Source organism: Euleptes europaea, chromosome 5 (genome assembly GCF_029931775.1).
Source record: "Euleptes europaea isolate rEulEur1 chromosome 5, rEulEur1.hap1, whole genome shotgun sequence".
Lineage (NCBI taxonomy): Eukaryota > Metazoa > Chordata > Lepidosauria > Squamata > Sphaerodactylidae > Euleptes > Euleptes europaea.
Window position 1 is genome coordinate 12,286,217 of NC_079316.1, and position 25,145 is coordinate 12,311,361.

At 48.3% G+C, this 25,145-nt stretch overlaps 1 protein-coding gene across 1 annotated transcript; it reads left to right on the forward strand.

Annotated features, from left to right (window-relative positions):
• Positions 1 to 23,715, forward strand: KNG1 (kininogen 1). Its single transcript, XM_056850365.1, has 10 exons — positions 1 to 189; positions 1,251 to 1,370; positions 4,574 to 4,658; positions 8,727 to 8,899; positions 10,357 to 10,464; positions 14,455 to 14,536; positions 16,901 to 16,951; positions 18,197 to 18,369; positions 19,373 to 19,480; positions 23,224 to 23,715. Exons 1-10 carry the CDS (start codon positions 1 to 3, stop codon positions 23,713 to 23,715), a joined length of 1,581 nt encoding a protein of 526 aa, XP_056706343.1.
• Positions 23,716 to 25,145: the final 1,430 nt, after the last annotated feature.

The window sequence follows — 25,145 nt, forward strand, 5'->3', positions numbered from 1 at the left end:
ATGGAGGTCTTCATTCTGCTAGTCCTCAGTTTCTGCTGCTGCCGTGCCGGTCCTGTGCCAGCCGAAGAGGAGGACTGCAACGCCCCCGATGTCTTCAACGCAGTGGATCTAGCGCTGCAGAAATTCAACCGGGAGAGAGCGTTCGGCAACCAGTTCGCTCTCGTTGTGGTCACCGAAGCCAGGAGAACAGTAAGTAAGCTCAGCGGCAGCGATCAAATAGTCGCTGGGCGCAAGCCACGTTAAGGACGAGCAGCTGGCGGGCCAAAAAAAGAAATGTCATAGAGGTTAATTGGATTGGGGGGGGGGGTAGAATAAGACATCACCTTCAGGGAGTGAAAACCATTGCTCCTTGTCGTTTTCTCGCGCGCAATTCTCTCTCCTTCTCGCTTTGATATTTGAAAAGTTATAATCAGGCTAAAAAGAAACAAGCTTCAAAGTGAATCTGGTGAACAAATATTTCCAGCGCACAAGTAATTCCCATAGCAGACTGTGCATACTGGAGGTCCCGAGGGTGTTTGCGGACAGAGAAACATTTTTTCACAAGCTGCTAGTGTTTGACAATGGAATGGACCAGTTGACAGTAGGGTTGCCAACCTCCAGGCGGGGGCTGGAGATCTCCTGGAATTACAACTCTAGACTACATACATGACATTTATTCATTTGTTTATTTATTTATTTATTACATTACATTACATTTCTACCCCGCCCTCCCCAGCCAAAGGCATTATGCCCTACCAAGGTCCCTCCCCTCTAGGTTTGCCAGGTCCCTCTTCGCCAGGTGACAGAGATCAGTTCCCCGGGAGAAAATGGCAACCCTAATTGGGTTTCATATCTTCCTTTGGTGTGTATAAAGTAGAGATTTGGTAAAGTTGCCAAGTGGGCAGGGGAGGAAAAGGTCCTTCTCCTTCAGGGCAATCTCACTTAGGAAATAGAGTACAAGGTATTTGGGTTGCCATCTGCCTAGAGGAGAGAAAAAAACATCCTGAGGAGGTTGGGGTTTGGGGAGGGGAGGGACTTCAATGCCATAGAGTCCAATGGCCAAAGCGGCCATTTTCACCAGTCGGAGATCAGTTGTAATAGCGACTGGAGATCAGTTGTAATAGCAGGAGATCTCCAGCTACTACCTGGAGGTTGGCAACCCTACATCAGGTCCACATTCATGGTTTCTCTGCAAACAGCCACTTGGGTGATTTGGCCGAAGAACTGGCCCTGTTAAGAAAGGATGGCCACTAACATAACATTTCTTCCAGGCAGGTCTCAGGCCCGGTGTGAGTTTCCTTGTTGTAAAGTACAAGATAAGGGAGACCATTTGTGCCATTGGTGGAGGCATCCCTTGGCAAAACTGCGATTTCAGAGGACACTTCGAGGCAGTAAGTATCTAATCCTTCCCTCCAAAATGTATGACTATATGCAAACTTGACAGAGCTGAAGAAGAAGAGGAGGAGGAGGAGTTGTTTTTTATATGCCAACTTTCTCTACCACTTAAGGAAGACCCAAACCGGCTTACAATCACCTTCCCTTCCCCTCCCCACAACAGACACCCTGAGAGGTAGGTGGGGCTGAGAGAGTGTGACTAGCCCAAGATCACCCAGCTGGCTTCATGTGGAGGAGTGGGGAAACAAATCCATTTCGCCAGGTTTGATCCCCCACTCCTCCACATGAGCGGGGAGGTTAATCTCGAGATCTCCTGCTATTGCAACTGATCTCCAGCAGATAGAGATCAGTTCCCATGGGGAAAATGGCCGCTTTGGCAATTGGACTCTATGCCATTGAAGCCCCTCCCCAAACCCCACCCTCCTCAGGCTCTGCCCCCAAAATCTCCAGGTATTTCCCAACACGGACCTGGCAACCTGATCTAGCAGGGATGCCAAGGGTGAAATTATGTAGGATGCGCACAGATGTCAATTGCTATGCCCATCACCTTTGCCTGCATATGCTACTTACTTCTCTATGTGTGGTTCTCAGCTTACCCTAGGGTTGTCAGGTTACTCTTTGCCACAGGCGGGAGGTTTTTGGGGTGGAGCCGGAGGAGGGTGGGGTTTGGGGAGGGGAGGGACTTAAATGCCATAGAGTCTAATTGCCAAAGCAGCCATTTTCTCCAGGGGAACTGATCTCTACCAGCTGGAGATCAGTTGTAATAGCAGGAGATCTCCAGCTACTACCTGGAGGTTGTCAACCCTAGGGCAGAAGCTCTTGTACAGGAAATGAAAGCTACATGTAGCAAGTAGAACAAATCCTTCTATCGTGTGAAATAATGAGTGGGGGGGATGGCTGAACTATCAGCTAAAGGTCAGTTGTAATAGCAGGAGATCTCCAGCTAGTCCCTGGAGTTTGGCAGCCCTAGTTTACCCACGTGGTGCAGTCTGTGTTGCCAGTCTATGCACACGCAGACTTGTGCATGTACACAACTGGCCTATATGTGCAAATCCTGTATTGCCCAGGCCAACCCAACTGCTGAATTGGAGTGCAAGAATAGTTACTGCTGGCAAATCCAGAGACTTCCATGTCCATGTGAATTCCTTCTTTACATTGATCAATACATTCATTAGTTGCCCCTTATCAGACTTGCCCATGCTGTTTCCAATAGCGGAGCGAGATTATCAGTGCTCCAGAAAAGCAACTGATACTTGCATCGTTTTCTGAATTACAATTTAAAGCCGTTCCCTGTTTTAACGTTAATCCTTTTTTAACAAAACCTCCGACAATGGATTATACCAGCTATTCCTAAACCCCATTTCTAACAGCGATCGGGTATGTGATACATTTTCTTTGCTTTGCTTTCCGCTGGTTTTCAACGCCAGATTAATCTCCGGTGTCAACAGAGGACCCCATGTTACCGCAAAGGAGTCTTGCCCAGATCCCTTCTGGATAAAAACAAGCTGTAAAATGATAGTTCCCAAAGAAATCCTTGGCTAGCTCAGTGTTAAACGAGATTAGCCCTAATGCCAGAGGCTGTTTGTTTGATTTATTACTCATTCATTTGCACTATTTATAAATTGAGCTCTCTGCTTGAAAGGGGCTGAGGTTTATCCGCCTTGAGAGCCCAAAACGCGGCCCGAAGCAATTATAGAATAAAAATTCGGATCGAAGATTGGCCGAAGCCAATTAAAAGCCAACGACAACCGCAGCCTTCTGGGATAAGAACCGCTACACCACGCTGGCTCTCAAAACATCTGCTGAGGGCACCGACCATCTTCTCTGCTTCCTCTAAGCACCAGGTTTGCCAACCTCCAGGTGGTGGCTGGAGATCTCCCATTATTACAACTGATCTCCAGCCGATAGAGAACAGTTCCCCTGGAGGAAATGACCACCTTAGCAATTGGTCTCTATGGCACTGAAGTCCCTTCCCTGTAGGGCCGTGTTGGCGAACCTATGGCCCGCATGCCATAAGCGGCACGCTGAGCCCTCTCTGTGGGCATGCACGGAGCCGGGCGGGGGTGAGGCGGCAGGCGTAGCGGTGCGGCCGGCCGGGTAGCCCTCAGGGCCGAGCATGAGTGGCCAGTGGCGGCGGCGGGTTCGGAGTGGCACCTCAGTGGGGCGGCAGCGCTGCTGCTGCGCCGGAGCGGGGCGGCGGGAGGCATATGGCTTGCGGCGTGGCGGCTCTACCGCCGGCCTGGCGCCCCCGCCTGCGCCGCCGCCATGGTACCACAAGGACCTGAGCCGGGCGGCGGCTAGGAGCTGCTGGCCCGGGCCGGCCGCAACGGCAGCTTCCTGGTGCTTTCCTCACTTTGTTTGGATCATCTTATGCTTGTGAGCAGCTGTTATCAGCTTTGTATTATATCAAATGTGACACCAGAAACAGACTAACAGATGACCTGAGTGCTGCATGTGTTGCTCTCAAACTTACAAAGTATGAGCCAAGGGTAGACAAATTATCAGCATGCACACAACAGCAAAAATCACATTAATTGTTCAAAAGCATGCCTTTCAATAAAAAGTTGTTTGTATCATTGAAAGCTCTGTTATTGTGTTTTTCTTTTAAGGCAAAAGATGTTAACGTATGAATTGTTTTTTCTAAACTAAAAACTAAAAACTAAAAAGTATTCAGGTTAAAGTGCCGTGTTGGCACTCGGCGATAAATAAGTGGGTTTTGGGTTGCAGTTTGGGCACTCGGTCTCTAAAAGGTTCGCCATCACTTCTCTAGGGTTGCCAGGTCCCTCTTTGCCACTGGTGGGAGGTGTTTGGGGTGGAGCCTGAGGAGGGCGGGATTTGGGGAGGGAAATGACTTAAATGCCATAGAGTCCAATTGCCAAAGCGGCCATTTTCTCCAGGTGAACTGATCTCTGTCGGCTGGAGATCTGTTGTAATAGCAGGAGATCTCCAGCTAGTACCTGGTAGTTGGCAACCCAACATAATGTAGAGAAATGGACTGTAAAACCTGTCTGCTTCTTGGTAGTTATTCACGCTGCATAGTTATTTTTTTTTAAGCCTGATCATTACAATTTAGTGTTACTAACTCCTAGCAGAGTAATTTAGGGATACTAATGAACACATTGCAAGTTCCAGGTGGGTATTTATGTAAAGCAGATCAATACTAAGTGTTGACTTTGTATTTTTTCCTTTTTCCTTGTAGGATTCAGGGGAGTGTAATGCTCAAATTTTCATTGACAACTTCATCAACTTTTCCAATGTTTCACAGGAATGCAGAGTTATCCCAGGTATGTAAATTTTCTAAATTAGCTCCCTAATTTTCCATGTCAATTTTCGAAGTTAGTTGATAGGCAGAGCCAAAACCCACCATTAGGAAAGACCAAACAACTAGCCCCCATAGTTAATGTGAGAAAGTGGGCCCTAGCTCGGGTTGCCAGCTCCGGATTGGGAAATACCTGGAGATTTTGGGGGTGGAGCCTGAGGAAGGCGGGATTTGGGAAGGGGAGGGACTTCAATGGGGTATAATGCCATAGAGTCCAATTGCCAAAGTGGCCATTTTCTCCAGGTGAATGAATCTCTGTCTCCTGGAGACCAGTTGTAATAATGGGAGATTGCCAGCCACCACCTGGAGGTTTCAACACTAAAAAACAGCACTCTTGCTCACTATAATTAATAAGGTATAGTATAAATAAAAGTACTAATGGATCCAAATAGATAGTCTTAGAGTTATAATATTAGAATCCAAAAGTCCATACTAAACAAAACGTATCGAGATAAACACTCTCAAAAAGTAAATATTAGGAATGTTAACGTCACACATCCATCACAATGCTAACATAGAGCATCCTATATAATTTCAGCAAAAAAACGATACAAAATAAATCAAGTCCATAGTCCTGGAAAAGTATATAGTCCAAGATACAAGTATACTTATAATAACAACGAAACTCTCACGGACGTCTTCAGCTGAAGACCTTTAAATTCCGATGGTCCGCAAAAGCATACAATCGCGCTATTTCTTTCTTCACCCCAGCGGGCTATCCAATGCTAATCCAGCTGGGTGACCTTGGGCTAGTCACAGCTCTCTTAGAGCTCTCTCAGCCCCACCTACCTCACAGGGTGCCTGTTGTGGGGAGGGGAAGGGAAGGGGATTGTAAGCCGGTTTGAGTCTTCCTGAAGTGGTAGAGAAAGTTGGCATACAAAAACCAACTTTTCTTCTTCCAAAGCAACACTTTTAAAAATCTGCATAGGCAATAGGGTTGCCAACCTCCAGGCGATAGAGATCCGTCCACTTGGAGAAAATGGTCGCTTTGGAAGGTGGACTCTATGGCATTATACTCCTTCCCCTCACCAAACTCCCACCCTCCTTAGGCTCCACCCCCAAAATCTCCAGGTATTTCTCAACCCGGAGTTGGCAACCCTAATAGCCAATCAAATATCCTATGGCTAGTCAGATGCCTTGCTTTCCTGGTGGGCACCAGGAAAGTTGGTGGTAGGCGCCATGGCACCCACAGGCACCACGTTGGGGACCCCTGGCTTATACCCTAAAACTCTTGTTGGTCTCTAAGGTGCTACTGAACTCCAATCTAATGGTCTAATCCGGTTTGCATCAGATGGACACAGATCGGATGTGGGGAGCAGTGCGGTCAATTTATGGTACGCTAAGCTAACCCAGGCGCTGTCCCTGGGAAAAGACAAATCCCACTGAAGTGGTACTGTAGGATGCAAAGCTGAGCAAACGCAGCCCAGATTACTAGGAAACTGCAGGGCTTGGTGGCATCCTAGTTAATTTCCAGTCCTCCCGGACAGAAATTCTCTCCATCGGTTTGAGACACATCTATGAGGCAACGGTGACCCCTAGTTGTCGCTGGCATTAAATGAGAGGCACATGCATTCCACAGGGAAATTTCTCATCTCGCTCGTGAGAGATGGAATCTAAAATTGTATGTACTGGGCATATCAACTGTACATCCCTGGGAAATGCAGCTCAGAGGGGGGAGGAAGGCGATGCTTCACTGTCTTTGAGGATAGACACAAATTCAAGCAACCTTTCTGTACCCCTGTCGTATGGGGCTTAATATATGGATTTAATAGAGCGGTTGGGCGAATTCCAATGGCCATCGTTTACCGGCCGTATCTTTCAGTGGATCTCAAAATGGGCTGAATACTCTTAGGAATGTTGCAGCCTGCATGAGAGGAATGAAGTCCAAACCCAGAGACGGCGCATTTAAATGCTTTGAACTGTCATGAGACTCTGCTGCTGCTTCTCTTTTCACCGTACCCCTCGAATGGTCCTCTCTCATCTTCCTCTCACGCTCACTTTTGGCTAGCAGGACTCTCTCATCCCGCAACAGGCAGGGATGGATGGGTGATCCGGGCAGAGGAGAAGTAAAGAGCGCCGGCGGTACAGTCCTAGGGTTTCCAACCTCGAGGTGGGGCCTGATGATCTCCTGGAATTCCAAGTGATCTCCGGAATACAGAGATCAGATCCCCCGGAGAAATGGCTCCTTTGTAGGGCAGAGTCTATGGCATTATATAGTAACCTGCTGAGGTCCCACCTTCGCCAGGCTCCATCCCCAAATAGCCAGAAATTTCCAAACCCGGAGTTGGCAACCGTAAAAGTCCCTGCCCTCATACATCGAGCCTCACAGTGCTTCGAGTTTGTGGATGCTTTTCTCTCTCCACTCTGTTCAGCTAGCAACAGCGCATCCCGTCAGAGCTATGAGCAGGGTTTAGGATTGCCAGGTCCCTCTTCGCCACTGGCGGGAGTTTGAGGCGGAGACTGAGATGGGCAGGGTTTGGGGAGGGGAGGGACTATAGAGTCAATTGCCAGCCGATAGAGATCAGTTCACCTGGAGAAAATGGCCACTTTGGCAATTGGACTCTATGGCATTGAAGTCCCTCCCCAAACCCTGCCCTCCTCAGGCTCTGCCCCCAAAACTTCCCAATGGTGGTTAATCCTATCCCCAAATCTTGCCTTCTCAGGTTCCAACCTCAAGATCATCAGGTATTTCCCAACCCAGAGCTGGCAACTCTAAACAGTGAGCAAGATGTGTTGGTTTACTGGCCAGGGCAAGTCAGGATGCCCGGCTCTTGCAATTTATATGAAGCATGTCCAGTCCTTCTAGGCATGTCCAATCAATCCTTCATACTCTCTGCCAAGCACAGCAAAATATGCCTGGAAGACTCCCCTTTAAATAGGTCCAAAACTGAACCTCACTTGGCGGTTGTTAGATCCTATCTTGAGACTCCGTGTTCAATCCTGGGAAGCGTTCCTCCAGACAAACACAGATTCAACTCGTTTTTGAAAGATATCTTTCCCCCAGAATTGTGACAACGTGTTGACGGAGAAAAATTGGTTTAATGGGCCAAAAATCACTGGAACAGCCAAGTAACATGGAGAGATCATCAAGTAAAAAATGTTCACATTAATCAACATTTACCATGTGGAAATACTATGGAGTCAGCCCCTCGAAGCAGCCATTCCTCCAAGGGAACAGTAGTCGGGAGATTAGTTGCAGTTCTGGGTAGGGTTGCCAACCTCTAGGTAGCAGCTGGAGATCTCCTGCAATTACAACTGATTTCCAGCTGATAGAGATCAGTTCCACTGGAGAAAATGGCTGCTTTGGCAATTGGACTCTATGGCATTGAAGCCCCTCCCCAAACCCCGCTCTCCTCAGGCTCTACCCCATAAGAACACAAGAAAGGGCCATGCTGGATCAGACCAAGGCCCATCAGGTCCAGCAGTCTGTTCACACAGTGGCCAACCAGGTGCCTCTAGGAAGCCCACAAGCAAGACGAGTGCAGCATCATCATCCTGCCTGTGTTCCACGGCACCTAATATCATAGGCATGCTCCTCGGATAATGTAGAGAATAGGTATGCATCATGACTAGTATCTTTTTTAACTAGTAGCCATGAATACCCCTTTCCTCCATGAACATGTCCACTCCTCTCTTCAAGCCTTCCAAGTTGGCAGCCATCACCACATCCTGGGGCAGGGAGTTCCACCATTTAACTATGCGTTGCGTGAAAAAATACTTCCTATTATCTGTTTTGAATCTCTCACCCTCCAGCTTCAGCAGATGACCCTGTGTTCTAGTATCATGGGAGAGGGAGAAAAGATTCTCCCTGTCCACTCTCTCCAAACCAAGCATAATTTTATAGACCTCTATTGTGTCTCCCCTCAGCCGCCTTCTTTCCAAGCTAGACAGCCCATAAACCTCCCTCCGGTGGCAAAGATGGACCTGGCAACCCTAGCTCTGGGAGATCCTTAGCCCCGACCTTGAGGTTGCTAACCCTAATTGTATTAGCTACTGAACCCGCCACTCTCTTTGTCATTGGGTTGTTTTGCAGCTGAAGGTAAGGTGACTGCAACACGCGTCACGTGTACCGGTTGTTGGAGCGCTCTCGCCACCGACAGTCTGGAGCTGCTGCCCCTGGTGAGACTCACCATACGGCGCTTTAACAACCAAGACTACCACTCCTCCTTGTTTGAAGTTTTGGAAATAACACAAGCCCAAAGGCAGGTTTGTATGATGCGACGTATGACAACTATTGGCCACCTTTATTATACCAAAAGAGGGTTCTCTCGATATGTTCGTGATCAAGTCTCCCAAGGGCAATTGTCCTGAAAGGTAGGGAAAGGCAGGAACCATATTCATTCCTTTCCAATATAGTCATTCTGTGTTCGCATCCAGTCACCTTGGCTTTAATGGGACCCAATGTGTGTGTTTTAAGTGCCGTCGAGTCCCTTCTGATTTACGGCGACCCTATGAATTAAGGTCCTCCAAAATGTCCTATCATTAACAGCCCTGCTCGGGTCTTGCAGATGCAGGGGTGTGGCTTCCTTGATCCACCTCATCTTGGGTCTTCCTCTCTTTTTGCCATCTTCTGGCCATGGAGTAGGGGTCACTGGGGGTGTGGGGGGAGGTAGCTGTGAATTTCCTGCATTGTGCAGGGTTGGACTAGATAACCCTGGTGGTCCCCTCCAACTTTTTGATTCTATCATTCTTCCTGTTGCGTTCAGGCCCAGTGGCCATTCAGAAACTCACTTATTTCCTCTTGTCATTCCAAAGGAAACAACAGGTTCCAGTGGCCATTCTGTCTTTGATTTTTTTTTAGCAACCCCCACACTACATTTCACATTTCCCCAGCCATTGTATAAACCCAGTTTGGCGTTCACTGGCCCCAACCAACAGTCTAGCCACCACACTCTGCGCCAGCTGCAGTTCCCAAACACTCTTCAAGGGTAGCCCCAAGGAGAGTACATTGCAGTAGTCCAGTCTAGATGTAACTAAGGCATGGATCACTGTGGCTGGATCTGACTGACCCAGGAATGGACACAGCTGACTCACCAGCCAAAGCTAGGCAAAAGCATTCTGGACAACAGCAGCCACCTGGTTCAGATAGGGTTGCCAGGTCCCTCTTCTCCTGTGGCGGGGGGCTTTTGCGTGTAAGCGTGTGTGTGCATGCACGCGCCGACGCACATGCATCACTTCCGGTTTAGTACTGGAAGTGCCACCTTGCAAAGGGCCTTTACCTCTTAGTTTGAGTGGTAAAGCGTCCCCTTTACCACTCAAACTAAGAGGTATAAGGCCCCTCGCTAGGCGGAACCTCCGGTTCTAAACCGGAAGTGATGCACGCGGTGTGCACGTTCGTGTGCACGTTTGCCCACCGACCCTCAGGTGGTCGGCGGGCAGAGGGGTCAATTGCCGGGGGTTTGCCCGCCACCAGTGGGCACCTGGCAACCCTAGGTTCAGAACATCAACAGCATCCTAGGAATTACGTGGGAAAGAAAGGTAGAGCTGGGTAGCATCTGCATATGCGTGACACCGCAGCCCAGACTTTCTGATAACCTCATGTTGATATTGAATAGCGTGGGGGATAAGATAGAACCCTGAGGAACCCCACAGGTCAATGGCCCTCAAACGTTTTCCCCCTCAACTAGGTATTTTGGTCAACTTTACCTAAATGTTTCTTCCAGGTTGTAGCAGGATGGAATTATGCATTTGAGTATTTGTTACAAGAGACAAATTGCTCCAAGGCTGAATTTCCGGATCTGACTCCAGCATGCAAGCGCATTCCTGAAGGTGTAAGTGACCCTTTTTGTACACATTACTAGGGTTGCCAGGTCCCTCTTTGCCACTGGCGGGAGGTTTTTGGGGCGGAGCCTGAGGAGGGAGGGGTTTGGGGAAGGGAGGGGCTTCAATGCCATAGAGTCCAATTGCCAAAGCGGCCATTTTCTCCAGGTGAACTGATCTCTATTGGTTGGAGAACAGTTGTAATAGCAGGAGGTCTCCAGCTAGTACCTACACATTACCATCCCAGAATAGTCAGATGTTTTTCTGATTATGTACAAATGTTAGAATCATCTTATTTTTTTATTACATGAAATGAGGGGTACAAAAGGAAAACAGGGGAGGGGAGAAATATATATATCCAGCATATAACTTTCACGAAAAGTTAATAATAATAGGGTAGTTAGGGGACGGCAGGGGACGGCGCAGCAGCGCTGCTTCCTGAGAGGTTTCCTGGCCTGAAATTAAAGAGGAAAATAGTGATCCGCAGAGAACCCCGGGAAACTCTCCCATTGAGTTTCACGGGGCTGAGCCAGCCATTCTGCAGAAGCAAGTGGCTGCCTATAAACAGGAGCATTCCCAAGCAATGGGGCTTAGGGGAGATGACCAAAGAAAGCTGCCAAGGAGGCACCACCGGCACCCGAGCCTCACGCTGCTGTGTCGCTCCCTGGAGCCAGTGTAGGTGGCCCAGCGCAGGTATCCATGCCACTCTGGATGGTGCATGTGGCACGGCCGCCAGCTCCTTAGCAGCTCTGCCCCCCCTCCTCAGGATAGCTCTGCCCGTGACTCGGCCAAAGCTGGCCAGAGCCAGCATGGTGTAGTGGTTAAGAGCAGGGGTCAAAGAGCGGTGGACTAATCTGGAGAACCGGGTTTGATTCCCCACTCCTCCACATGAGCGGCGGACGCTAATCTGGTGAAGTGGGTTGGTTTCCCCGCTCCTCTACATGAAGCCAGCTGGGTGACCTTGGGCTAGTCACAGCTCTCTCAGCCTCACCTACTTCACAGGGTGTCTGTTGTGGGGGAAGGGAAGGCGATTGTAAGATGGCTTGGCAGTGCATTTAATATGGCCTTGGAGAAAAGCACTCTGTATCAAAATTTACAATAAGCAGGTAGAATCTTTGGAAGACTGTCCTCCCCTGGAGATAGTGCGCAAGACAAATATATTGCAAGAAACACCTGCCCACGTGGCAGTGTTAGAGACAGAGGAACACACCTTGCAGCAGAAGATGCTCGGCAGTAGCTGGAGAGAACTCGGCACAGAGCCAGCGTGGTGTAGTGGTTAAGAGCAGTGGCTAAAGAGCGGTGGCCTCTAATCTGGAGAACCGGGTTTGATTCCCCGCTCCTCCACATGAGCGGCGGACGCTAATCTGGTGGACCAGGTTGGTTTCCCCACTCCTACACATGAAGCCAACTGGGTGATCTTGGGCTAGTTACAGTTGTCTTAGAGCTCTCTCAGCCCCACCTATCTCACAGGGTGTCTGTTGTGGGGAGGGGAAGGGAAGGTGATTGTAAGCCAGTTTGATTCTTCCTTAAGTGGTAGAGAAAGTCGGCATATAAAAACCCAACTCTTCTTCTTCTCTACGAAAAAGTCAAGTCGGGACTGTGAAAAGGCATTTTGAAAGTCGCATTTTAAAAAAGAGCTTTGAGTGAGCATCAGAATTGACCATGCAAAAATGGCCTCAGAGATCAGACCTGACCTCACAAGCTGCCAGACTGATGGCTTCCTCCCGGAAGCTTTTGATGCGCAGCCAAAAGCATTTCAGGAAACGAACACGCTAGCATGGACTGGTTTTGTTTTGCTTTTCCCTTGGCAATGAGAGCTGCAGTGGCGCAATCTCCTGAAGAAATCAAGAGCTCAAAACAGCAAACGGTTTTCACTCCCGGCAGAGCGTTCCATAAAAAGGAAGTTGTCCAACAGCGGTATCCGCATTGCGGTCTGGAGGAAGGAAGCTGCAAGTGATATACACAAAGACGTGAACAATCTCCCCTGGCAGGCTCTGCTGGAATTTACCAGCTCCTGCCTTGTAAGGCAAGCCTCAATGGAAAGAGACCGGCTGGCTGGCTGGCTCTCCGTTTGTCTGTCTCTGCCTCCCCTTTCCCCACCCCCCTACCAGTAGTAGGGGTTAGGGCTTATGGGATGGGGCCCTGGGTAGGGTTGCCAACCTCTAGGAGGGGCCTGGAGTTCCTCTGGAATTACAGCTGATCTCCTGATCGGTTCCCCTGGAGAAAATGGCAGGTGTGAAGAAGAAGAGTTGGTTTTGCTGATTTTCTCTACCTTTTAAGGAGAATCAAACTGGCTTGCAATCTCCTTCCCTTCCTCTCCTTACAACAGAGTTCAGAAAGAGCTGTGACTAGCCCAAGATCACACAGCTGGCTTCATGGGGAGGAGTGGGGAAACCAACCTGGTCCACCAGAGTAGAGTCCGCCACTCATGTGGGGAATCAAACCCTGTTCTCCAGATTAGAGTCCATCGCTCTTAAGCACTACACTATGCTGGAAGACTCTGTGACTTTATGCCCCCACTAAGGTCCCTCCCCTTTCCAAACTCTGCCCTCTCTAGGCTCCACCTAGGGTTGCCAGGTCCCTCTTCGCCATCGACGCAGGGCCTGAGGATGGCAGGGTTTGGGGAGGGGAGAACATAAGAACATAAGAAAGGCCATGCTGGATCAGATTCAGGTCCATCAAGTCCAGCAGTCTGTTCACACAGTGGCCAACCAGGTGCCTCTAGGAAGCCCACAAACAAGACCACTGCAGCAGCACCATCCTGCCTGTGTTCCACAGCACCTAATATAACAGGTGTGCTCCTCTGATCCTGGATAGGTATGCATTATAAGAACATAAGAAAGGCCCTGCTGGATCAGACCCAGGCCCATCAAGTCCAGCAGTCTGTTCCCACAGTGGCCAACCAGATGCGTCTAGGAAGCCCCCAAGCAAGACGACTGCAGCAGCACCATCCTGCCTGTGTTCCTCCGCACCCAAAATGATAGGCATGCTCCTCTGATACTAGAGAGAATAGGTATGCAGCATGACTAATATCCATTCTAACTACCAGCCATGAATACCCCTCCCCTCCATGAATATGTCCACTCCCCTCTTAAAGCCCTCCAAGCTGGCAGCCATCACCACATCCTGGGGCAGGGAGTTCCACAATTTAACTGTGTGTTGTGTGAGGGACTTCAGTGCCATAGAGTCCAATTGCCAAAGCGGCCATTTTCTCCAGGTGAACTGATCTCTATCGGCTGGAGATCAGTTGTAATAGCAGGAGATCTCCAGCTAGTACCTGGAGGTTGGCATCCCTAGCTCCACTCTTCAAATCTCTAAGAATTTCCCAACCCAGAGTTGGCAACCAGAGTTTGCAAGGGGGGAGCGGAATCGTAATATTTCCTTTAGGGGCCCCAGTAAGATTGCTGCCCCCCAGGGTTAGTGTTGCCTCTCTGGGTTGGGAAATTCCCGGAGACTTGGGTGGTGGAGCCCGAAGAGGATGGCGTTTTGGGTAGGGAGGGACCTGCGTAAGCTATAAGGCCTTCGAGGATCATGAAGGAACTTGGTTACAGTGAAGCCTCACTACATTAAGTGCGGCAGGGAATCACAGCAATCAGGGTTGCCGGCTCTACGTTGGGAAACTCCTGGAGTTTTGGGGGTGGAGCCTGGGGAGGGGAAGGACCTCCGTGGGGTACAGGGCCATTGAGTCCACCATCTGGAGGTCAACTGGAATTCAGGGGCTCTCTCCAGGCCTCCCCTGGAGGCTGGCAACCCTAGCAGCGATAGACCTACTCCCAGCAGGCTGTGGCGCTAAAGGACACTGGTGCAGAAACGGCCTCAGATTTGGCGGGCTGTAGTTCCTTCCCCATGTTCTGCTTCCTTTTCCCAGGACAGGCAAGAAGATGGGAAATCCAGGACGGCGAGGTCTGAGAGGCATCAACCAGCTGACGATATTTGCTGTTTCGTGCTCGATTTAATAGTCACTCTCGTGTATTTTCTTTTTCTTGCTTTCCCCCCTCCAGCGTTTAGGTAAATGCATAGCTAATGCCCATATCAACATTACAAACGGCCTTTCGTATGCCGTGCAGGAGTGCGCGCTGCAAGGTTAGTGGCGGATCCTTCCCGATTCATAAACTCTGGACGTTCAGCAGTGGCAGATTCCATGGGCACCTCTGCTAGCGATGCACATTGTTTATGCCTGAATGGAGCTAATAACTCTTGTAGCTAAATAAACAGAAGAAGAAGAAGAAGAGTTTGTTTTTATATGCCAACTTTCTCTACCACTTAAGGCAGAATCAAACCAGCTTACAATTACCTTCCCCTCCCCACAACAGACACTCTGTGAGGTAGGTGGGGCTAAGAGAGCTCGAAGAGAGCTGTGACTAGCCCAAGGTCCTCAAACTCCCTTCCTAGCAACATCAGAGCCCTGCAGGACCTGAAAGAGGGCATCCTCTTGCTGGCTTCCCTACCTCCCCACCACCACCACCACATTTCATGTGAATGTGAATGGAGAGCCAGTGTTGTGTAGAGGTTGTGTAAAGTGGTGGTTTGGAGCGGTGGACTCTGATCTGGAGAACCAGGTTTGATTCCCCACCCCTCCACATGAGCGGCGGACGCTAATCTGGTGAACTGCGTTGGTTTCCCCGCTCCTCCACGTGAAGCCAGCTGGATGACCTTGGGTAAGTCACAGTTCTGTTAAGAGCTCTCTCAGCCCCACCTACCTCACAGGGTGTCCGTTGTGTGGTGGGGAAGGGATTGTAAGCTAGTTTGATCCTGCCTTAAGTGGTAGAGAAAGACGGCATATAAAAACCAACTCTTCTTCTTCTTCTGAATTAGGCTGTAAACTGTTCAGCAGAACTACCTTTATTGCGCCATCTGTTGTTTTAAATATAATTGATGATTGTTTTGTTTTAATTGGAATGAATTATTATTATGCCTGTAGGCACAGAGTGGTAAGCTGCAGTACTGCAGTCCAAGCTCTTCTCACGATCTGAGTTCAATCCCAACGGAAGTTGGTTTCAGGTAGCCGGCTCAAGGTTGACTCAGCCTTCCATCCTTCCGAGGTCGGTAAAATGAGGACCCAGCTTGCTGGGGGTAAAGGGAAGATGACTGGGGAAGGCACTGGCAAACCACCCCATAAACAAAGTCTGTCTAGTAAACGTCGGGATGTGAGGTCACCCCAAGGGTCAGGAATGACCCGGTGCTTGCACAGAGGACCTTTACCTTTAGGCTGGTTTTAAATGTTGTTACCTGCCCTGATCCTGGCTTCAGCTGGGGGGGCGGGATATATAAATATAACAACAATAAGAACAGCAATAAGAACAACATTGATAATAATTTATGATGTTGTTACGATTTTTACGGGAGGGGTACTTGTAGGGTTGCCATCCTCCAGGTACTAGCTGGAGATCTCCTCCTATTGCAACTGATCTCCAGCCGATAGAGAGCAATTCACCTGGAGAAAATGGCCGCTTTGGCAATCGGACTCTATGGCATTGAAGTCCCTCCTCTTCCCAAACCCCGCCCTCCTCAGGCTTCACCCCAAAAACCTCCCGCTGGTGGTGAAGAGGACCTGGCAACCCTACGTACTTGTAAGGTACCTCAAGCAGGAGTCTGAAAAGGCAACATATAATTTCCCTTAATAAATCCATGCCCTATTTGAGCAGCATCTGGCCAGGGATGGATCGGGATTTTCAAACAGCTCTGAAGCAAGCTGAGCTGAGTAGCCCCTGCAGTTAGGGTTTTAGCATAGAGTTTCCAGCGATTCCTAGAGCTACCCTGGGTTGTACCCAGAAGCGATGTAGTGATGTTGGTGACTTTGCTGGTCTTTTGACCTCCTGGCAAGCCTACCTCTGGTGCTGTGTTGCTTACACCTGCTGTCCTGGTTGCCACAGCCCAAGTCAGCAGTGCCACAGGGGGCCCCCTCAGCTCAGTTTGGTCCTGGACATGAGTGACCTACCAAGAACTTCTCCAGTAAAGTATTTCTGGCCAACCAGAATGCTGGTCTCAATGGAACTTGAAATCCAGCCAGGCACTTATATATTATGGCCCACTATAATCAGGATCAGGCATTTTGAGCTACAAGAGTGGAGTGTACGCCATTGGGCTTTGGGTTCGAATCCTTGCTTGGTCCTAACGTCCGTCACTCTTTCTCAACCTGTCTCATGAGGCTTCTTTTCCTGGGGAGGTTCTGTGATGGGGTGGTTCTTATTTGTTGGTGGTGCAGGCACCAACATTTGCATACTTTGTGCTCAGCTCCCCCACCATAAAGTTATGCCATTACTGAAAGGGATCCCATAAGATCTAGCCCACTGAGGGTTTTTTTCTCTGTCCCAGATAACTGATCGCCAATTTATAATCTTGTCCTGCAGCTGTGTTCTGTAAGGATGTCACTATGTGACACTGATTGTTCCTTGGGCTTTTCCACATAATAATTTTCCTCACTTGTATGTGTTTTGCTCCCTCTAGTGGTCAATTCAACATCACACCTGCGTGGAGATATGCTGGACATAAACGGATGTAATATCAAATCGACCACTAGAGGGAGCAAAATACATGTGGAACAGAACACACACACACACACACACACACACACACCCTAAGAAACAGGAATTTACAAGCAAAGAAAATGAGAATGCGGGAAAGTCCCTTATTTATTTATTTTGGTTTACATGGATTACCGCTATGGCACTATATTCTGGCTATGGAGATAAGTCAAGTCAAAGTTATTGATACGGTCTACTTGACCAGCCAGAAATTAGTATATCAGATTGTCCAAGCTATGGAGATTATGCATATTAACACTGTTCCTTGGGCTTTTCCACATTCTCATTTTCCTCACTTGTAAGTTCTTGTTTCTTCGGGGGGGGGGGGCGTCTGTTCCGCATGTGTTTTGCTCCCTCGGTTCAACATTACACCCACATGGAGACATGCTGGACATAAACGGATGTAATATCAAATTGACCACTAGAGGGAGCAAAATACATGTGGAACAGAACACACACACACACACACACACACACCCTAAGAAACAGGAACTTACAAGCAAAGAAAATGAGAATACGGGAAAGTCCCTTGTTTATTTTGGTTTACATGGATTACCGCTATGGCACTATATTCTGGCTATGGAGACAAGTCAAGTCAAAGTTATTGATACGGTCTATTTGACCAGCCAGAAATTAGTATCTCAGATTGTCCAAACTATGGAGATTATGCATATTAACACTGTTCCTTGGGCTTTTCCACATTCTCATTTTCCTCATTTGTAAGTTCTTGTTTCTTTCGGGGGGGGGGTCTGTTCTGCATGTGTTTTGCTCCCTCTAGTGGTCTGTTCAACATTACACCCACATGGAGATATGCTGGACATAAACTGATGTAATATCAAATCGACCACTAGAGGGAGCAAAATACATGTGGAACAGAACACATGCACACACACACACACACACACACACACACACACACACACACACACTAAGAAACAGGACCTTACAAGCAAAGAAAATGAGAATGCGGAAAAGTCCCTTATTTTAATTTTTTTTTTTAAATTGTTTTTGGTTTACATGGATTACCACTATGGCAATATATTCTGGCTACGGAGATTATGTATATTAACCGCTGATGTCCACCTGCCCCTAAACCACCTCAGGCACCACACAAAGATGAGCGTGCACACTGATTTTTAAAAAACTACCCTCCCATTGATCTAACACTTTTATCTCATGGATCTTTTAATTAATCGAACGTCTTTGGTTTTCCTTTCAGTCCAGGAAGATGTTGTTTCTCCCGTTCGTAGCTGTCCAGGTTGTCCCAAGCGCCTTGCGACTAACAGTACAGAACTGGAGAAGCCACTGAGGGCAGCCCTGGAGAAGTATAACTCAGAGAGCAACAACGAAGCCTATTATAAAGTGGAACAAATATTAAAAGCTGAAGTCCAGGTCTGAACTCTGCTGCTGTTGTCATATTCTGATTTAGTGTGGACTGGGTTCAGACTAGGGTTGCCAACTCTGAGTTGTAAAATACCTTAAGATTTTGGGGGTGGAGGCAGGGTTTGGGGAGGAGAGGGACATCATAGGTATATAAAGCCATAGAGTCCACCCTCCAAAGCCAACCTCCAGGTGGTGGCTGGAGATCTCCTGCTATTACAACTGATCATATCTCACACCCTGAACTCCGTAGAGGAAGGCTGGGATAAAATGGGAACAACCCTAACAAGATAAGGGGTGTCCAGAGGGAGGCTGTATCCACACTATGCTAAAAACACAGGCTCTTAACCTTTCCAACCAGTTCTGTGGATCTGTCAGATATTGTCCTGCTAAACATAACATAAGGTGATTATTATAAACTATTCTCAGAATTTATAAAGCTACATCTCCATCTTACGGGCCCTGAGGAACTGAGCCAAGTCCTGCAGGGCACAGGTCTTACTGGACAGAGAGTTTCACCCGGCTGGGGCCAAAGCCAAAAAGGCTCTGGCCCTGGTTGAGGAAAGCCAGATGGTTTTTGTGGTCAGGGACAACCAAGAACTTGTTTCCAGACAAGTGTAATGCTCTTTGGGGGGCATACCAGGAGTGGCGGTCCTGCGGAAGGACTGTGTGGTGGAGAGTGTCATACCATAGCATTAAAAGGCGTATGTGTGATGCTGATTTTCTGGTGATTCCTAGAGCTACCCATCATCACTTCCAGGTTTTCCTGGAAGTTATGTTGTGGCACGCACAACACCATGGCTCCCTTCCCCCAGCTGTGATCAGAGCATGCAGACCTGATCACAGACAAACTCAGCTCCCATGCTTGTGTGGAACTGTGCTTTAGGGTTGCCAACTTCTAGAGTTTTTGCTTTACCTGAACCTGAAACGTGTCGCTGTAGAGTGAGCATTTCATGATAGCTGTCACAATGAAAATGAAAAGCAGCTGCTAATCACCTTCCTGCTGGGATTTCAGATTGTGGCTGGAACTAAATACAACATAGCATTTGACATTGTGAAGACAAACTGCTCTAAGGTGGACTTCCAGGAGCTGAATGAAGACTGCAGCGCTGAAGAAAATGGAGTAAGTTAGTGGGCACAGTTTTGAAGGGAATGTTATTTTTTTCTAAACAAGCTAATACATTGAAACTGAGATTCTAGGTAAACAATATTCCAATTCCATTTATTTGTATTTTGCTTAGAGATTTAATCCTTGACCTATATAACCAATTTAATCTGCCAGAGCCCTCTGGTTGACCTATTTAATAGATTTCCCAGCTTTCAGAGGTTTCAAGGCGACTTATCAAATGGAAGAATGAACTATGACTCACCCACTACTCCACAGCTTGTGGTGGCTTTTCCGCATTCTCATTTTCCTTCCTTGTCAGTTCCTGTTTCTTCCGGGAGTGTTTTTTCTTCTTCTTTCCCATTCATGTTTTTCTCCCTCTACTGGTCAATTCAATGTTACACCAAGTTTATGTCCAGCATATCTCCCTGCAGATTTAAACTGCAGGTTTTTATTCTGGACATAAATTGGTGTAATACCGAATCAACCACTAGAGGGAGGGAAAAAAACACCAGAAGAAACAGGAAATTACTAACGAGGAAAATGAGAATGCCACAGCTAACCTAAGTAACCAGCACTGACCTTGATGAACCAAGGTATGATTCAGTATAAGGCAGTTTCAAGTGTATGTTTTTGGGGAGGGGTTGTCGCTCAGTGGTAGGTAGAGCCTCTGCTTTCCATGCAGAAGGTCCCAGGTTCAATCCCCAGCATCTCCAGTTAAAAGCACCAGGTGATGAGAAAGATCTCCACCTGAGACCCTGGAAAGCCGCTGTCAGCCTGAGAAGACAATGCTGACCTTGATGGACCAACAGTCTGAATCGGTATAAGGCAAGTTCATGTGTGGGTGTTCGCAACTGATGGAAAACAAGGTGAAGTTTTGTCTTAGTTATATGTCCCTTGTGCATGCATGTGCATTCCATCAGTGTTCAAGACAGCGCTGTGCGCACTGTTTCTGTGTGTATATATGATCTTCTCTGACTCAAGGCATGTCTATGCTCCATTTTGTTTTTGGTGACAGGAAAGATGGGGCTGCACCGCCTCGATCTATGTGATACCCTGGCTTTCGAAAATCTCTCCTAATGTGACATGTGGGCCGCATCAACTCAGGGCATCAGCTATGGTATGAATTCTGTATTGCTCTTCTACCACTGCTAGGGTTGCCAGCCTCCAGGTGGTGGCTGGAGAACTCCCGCTGTTACAACTGATCTCCAGGTGACAGAGATCAGTTCCCCTGGAGAAAATGGCCGCTTTGGCAATTGGACTCTATGGCATTGAAGTCCCTCCCCTCTCCAAACCCGACCCTCCTCAGGCTCCACCCCCCAAATCTTCAGGTATTTCCCAGCCCAGAGCTGGCAACCCTAACCGCTGCCCTGCTTCTATAACCAACATGTTTAGCAAAGGGAGAAGGGAGAAACGTCAATCTACTTTCCAAGGAGCCAGTAATCAATCAGTTGGGTGGTGGAAAGTGCCATCAGGTCTCTGCTGAGTTATGGTGAGCCTGTAGGGTTTTCAAGGCAAGAGAGGAACAGAGGTGGTTTGCCGTTGCCTGCCTCTGCATAGCAACTGTGGATTTCCTTGGTGGTTTCCTATTCAAGCACTAACCATATTCAAGTATTTGGAGGGCTGTCATAATGAGGATGGTGCCCAGTTGTTTTCTGGTGCCCCAGAAGGTCAGACCAAAACCAACGGGTTGAAATTAAATCAAACGAGTTTCCATCTAGACATTAGGAAGAACTTTCTAACAGAGCGGTTCCTCAGTGGAACAGGCTTCCTCGGGAGGTGGTGAGCTCTCCTTCCCTGGAGGTTTTTAAGCAGAGGCTAGATGGCCATCTGTCAGCAATTCTGATTCTATGACCTTAAGCAATCACAAGAGGGAGGGCCTCTTGGCCATCTTCTGGGCATGGAGTAGGGGGTCACTGGGTGTGTGTGGGGGGGAGGTAGTTGTGAATTTCCTGCATTGTGCAGGGGGTTGGACTAGATGGCCCTGGTGGTCCCTTCCATCTCTATGATTCTATAAGTTATGTTGAGCCTGTAGAGTTTTCAAGGCAAGAGAGGAACAGAGGTGGTTTGCCATTGCCTGCCTCTGTGTAGCAACTGTGGATTTCCTTGGTGGTCTCCCATCCAAGCACTAACCAGGGCTGACCCTGCTTAGCTTCCAAGACCTGATGAGAATGGCCCAGCCTGGGCCATCCAGGTCAGGGCAATCAGCCTATCATAATTCACAAAAACTGCCAAATATCTAATATATGGGGAACAAGGACACCTCAGTAGAAGTTTAGAAGCATGAATTCACCTATTCCTCCAAAAGTGTCATCTTTCCAAGTTGTTTTGATTAGCAGCTACCCTTCAGCCTTTACACTAAAAACATTTGAAATCTCTGCAAGCCCTGGGATACTGAGTTTGCATTAGTGTAGAGACACAAAAACAGAAACCAAGTTCTGTGGGTGTATTGGCGCAAGGCGTCCAAAGCGATGTGAACTACAAATTCCAGCATAGCCATGTTAGTCTGTTGCAGCCAAAGCAGCCAAGAGGGGAGGGGCCGTGGTTCAGTGGCAGAGCATCTGCTTGGCATGCAGAAGGTCCCAGGTTCAATCCCCAGCATCTCCAGTTAAAGCGACCAGGCAAGTAGGTGATGTAAAAGACCTCTGCCTGAGACCCTGGAGAGCTATGGAGAGGGGCCGTGGCTCAGTGGTAGAGCCTCTGTTTGGCATGCAGAAGTTCCCAGGTTCAATCCCCAGCATCTCCAGTGAAAGGGACCAGGCAAATAGGTGATGTAAAAGACCTCTGCGTGAGACCCTGGAGAGCCGTTGCTGTTCTGAGTAGACAGTACTGACTTTGATGGACTGAGGGTCTGATTCAGTATAAGGCCGCTTCATGAGTTCATGTGTTCAAGAGTCCTGTATCACCTTAAACACTAACACATTTAGTATGGCATAAGGTTTGGTGACCCATGGTCATCTTTTGGCAGATGCATTAAGTGCAGGTGACAGATAATATACACAACTAGGGATACAAGCTGAAGGGGGGGGAATTACAAACTGAAAAGATCAAGCAATATAGGAAATACATTAATATATTATTATGCAGACCAAGAATTGTCCAAAAAGTCCATGATCCTGAGCAGACAGGCATGGATTACTTCCCAGTGGGTGATGAACTGGCAAAGTGAACTGAAAGAGCTCTTTGCCAGGGAAAGGTCATTCCAGATAGATAGCCAAACTTTCCAGCAGAAGTTTAAAGAGTTTTGCTATAAATATTGACTACAATGTTGCCTGGAAAACAATACATTTACAAGTGCATGGTGAACCTTGGGCCTAGATAAGATTTTATGGACCCACAAAAGTTTGTCACAGTAATGAAAGTTGCTCTCTCGTTGCTAGTTCAGGTGGTTGAAAGTGCTATTGAGGCACGGCTGACTTATGGAGACCCCATAGGGTTTTCAAGGCAAGAGATCTTGAACTCCCCTCACAGAATTGTAGCAGATCCTTGGGGATTCAGCATAATTTTAAACCCGTCAAACTGTGCAGTGTGGGTATTTCAAAGGCCTGAGCAAGTCTAGAAGTTTTAACATTTCAAGGGGATGTTTTTGGTGTCTCGTCTAAGTTTGGAAGGAGGAGTCACCTGTCAATCATTCTATATTCCCTGTCATTTCCATGTTTATTTTGTGGGCTCTTGCATATTATTACCAAGCCCAAACTTCCAAGAGCAGGCTGGGCAAGGGACCGCAGTAACTCATAAAGTATGTGATGCTGGTCTTTCAGTATGCTGCCTGGCCTCCAGGAATGACCCCTTTCCGATCGCTTCTGGTTCGCAACGGACTAAGTTCACCCCTTATGAAAAGCGAGGGAATGGCCAGAAATCGAACAGCTGGAAATCATCTCCCTGGCTCACGAAGAGGTCTGGGGGCTGCGCCATCCCGTGGCTTGGGACGCAGACAGGGACAAGGACAAACAAAAGATGCAATCTCACCGAAACGAGTCGCCAGAGCCCTAGAAGATCCGCCATCCCCTGCAAAGCCTTGTCAGCAAGAGGAAGAGCCCAATGAAGGTGGTGCTGGGTGTCCCGCATCTCCCGATTTTTCTATGTTGGATTTACTCCCAGAATCAGACGCCCCCAAGTGCCCAGGGAAACCATGGAAGCCGATTATCGCTGTCCCAACCATCGACCCGGAACCAGTTGCTGAACAGCAGGAAGAAGCCTCATCTCCCGCAACACAAGATTTCAATTTGGCCGATGCGCTCTTTAACAATTAAACCTCTGGGGCTGGGGCTCAGTGGGAGATCCACACTTGCACACAAGAGGTCCCCAGTTCAATCCCAGGCATCTCCAGTGAAAAGGACCAGGCGGTAGGTGATGTGAAAGACCTCCGCCCGAGACCCTGGAGAGCCTCTGCCAGTCTGAGTAGGCGACACTGATTTTGTTAGACCAATGATATGATTCAATATAAGGCAGCTTCATGTATTCACTTTCTTCAGAAATAAATGCCAATTTTTGTAGCCGTGGTGTTACCCGAAATGCTCTTTGAATGGGGAATTAGCTAAGCAGATCGGTAACTTTAATATTTCTATAGCGAGATCAACTAACTATACCAGAGCCCATTAACTGTGACCTTAAGAATAAAGACAGACAAGGGATTTCCAAATTAAGAGCGTTTATGTTGTTTCAAGCATTCATTGCTGCAACACAAACATACACAGAGCTAAGAATTCAAAAGGTAGTAGAATACAGACAGATGCCCATTTGGCAGGGATCATTGGTGGGGTAATATTTACCGTTCTTGAAGAGGAGTTGTCCAAGTTCCAGTAGACTAAGATAGCAGAAAATAAGAGCAAAGGCGGGGCAAGGGGTTCCCGTAGACTCCTCCAGCGAGGCGGGAGAGTGGTCAAGCTGCGCAAAAACCAGACCAACAGTAACGGCAAGTATGCCAGGAAAGACCTAAGGTAACATTATGGGCTAGGGGCACCCCAGATATACTGTTTTTCTGGGGGCAGGGTGATGGGATTACCCCTCCTAGGTTTCCAGGTGACAAAAGGTGACAAAAGGATTAATCTTCGGCTGCCGGGGTGGGGTAGTGAGAATTTGGAAATCTATTCTGATTCCAATGGCTTTTGCAACCCGGGAGGAACCGGGAGATCCTTGCTGAAGTGATTAACGTTCTTAAACAAAAGGCGTGATCTCTGCTGACGTCTGGGGATCGCTGCTGCATAGCTGGAGGAACGACTCATCGCTGTTATCAGGATCGCTGCTGATTGCTCATTAAGCTGCTGATGTTGCAATGGGAGAGGGGGGTGTTTGGCACTGACTACGTGACTGTCTGCTTTCCACGACAAGGCTGCGGCTGGATCAGTGTCTGCACAGGAACATGGAGTCTCTCAGGTTCACTGGAGGTTGCCCTTGCCTCTGCTTCCTAGCTGCCGGCTGCATGGAGAACACAGGAGTGGCCATGTCAGTTTCAACGGTGCGCGCTGCGGCCATCCCAGTAGCATTTGGGGCGGGCGCGCAGCTGGAACAGTAGTCGTGTGCCTGAATATCGGGTTGCCATGTCCAGTCCAGGAGTTTAGGTGGCCCGTACGCTTACAGTGGCAACCTAGGGACACCTGGGCTGCATACAAACGTAACTGGGGCCTTTTATAGAGCCAGCGTGGTGTAGTGGTTAAGAGCAGTGGACTTTAATCTGGAGAAC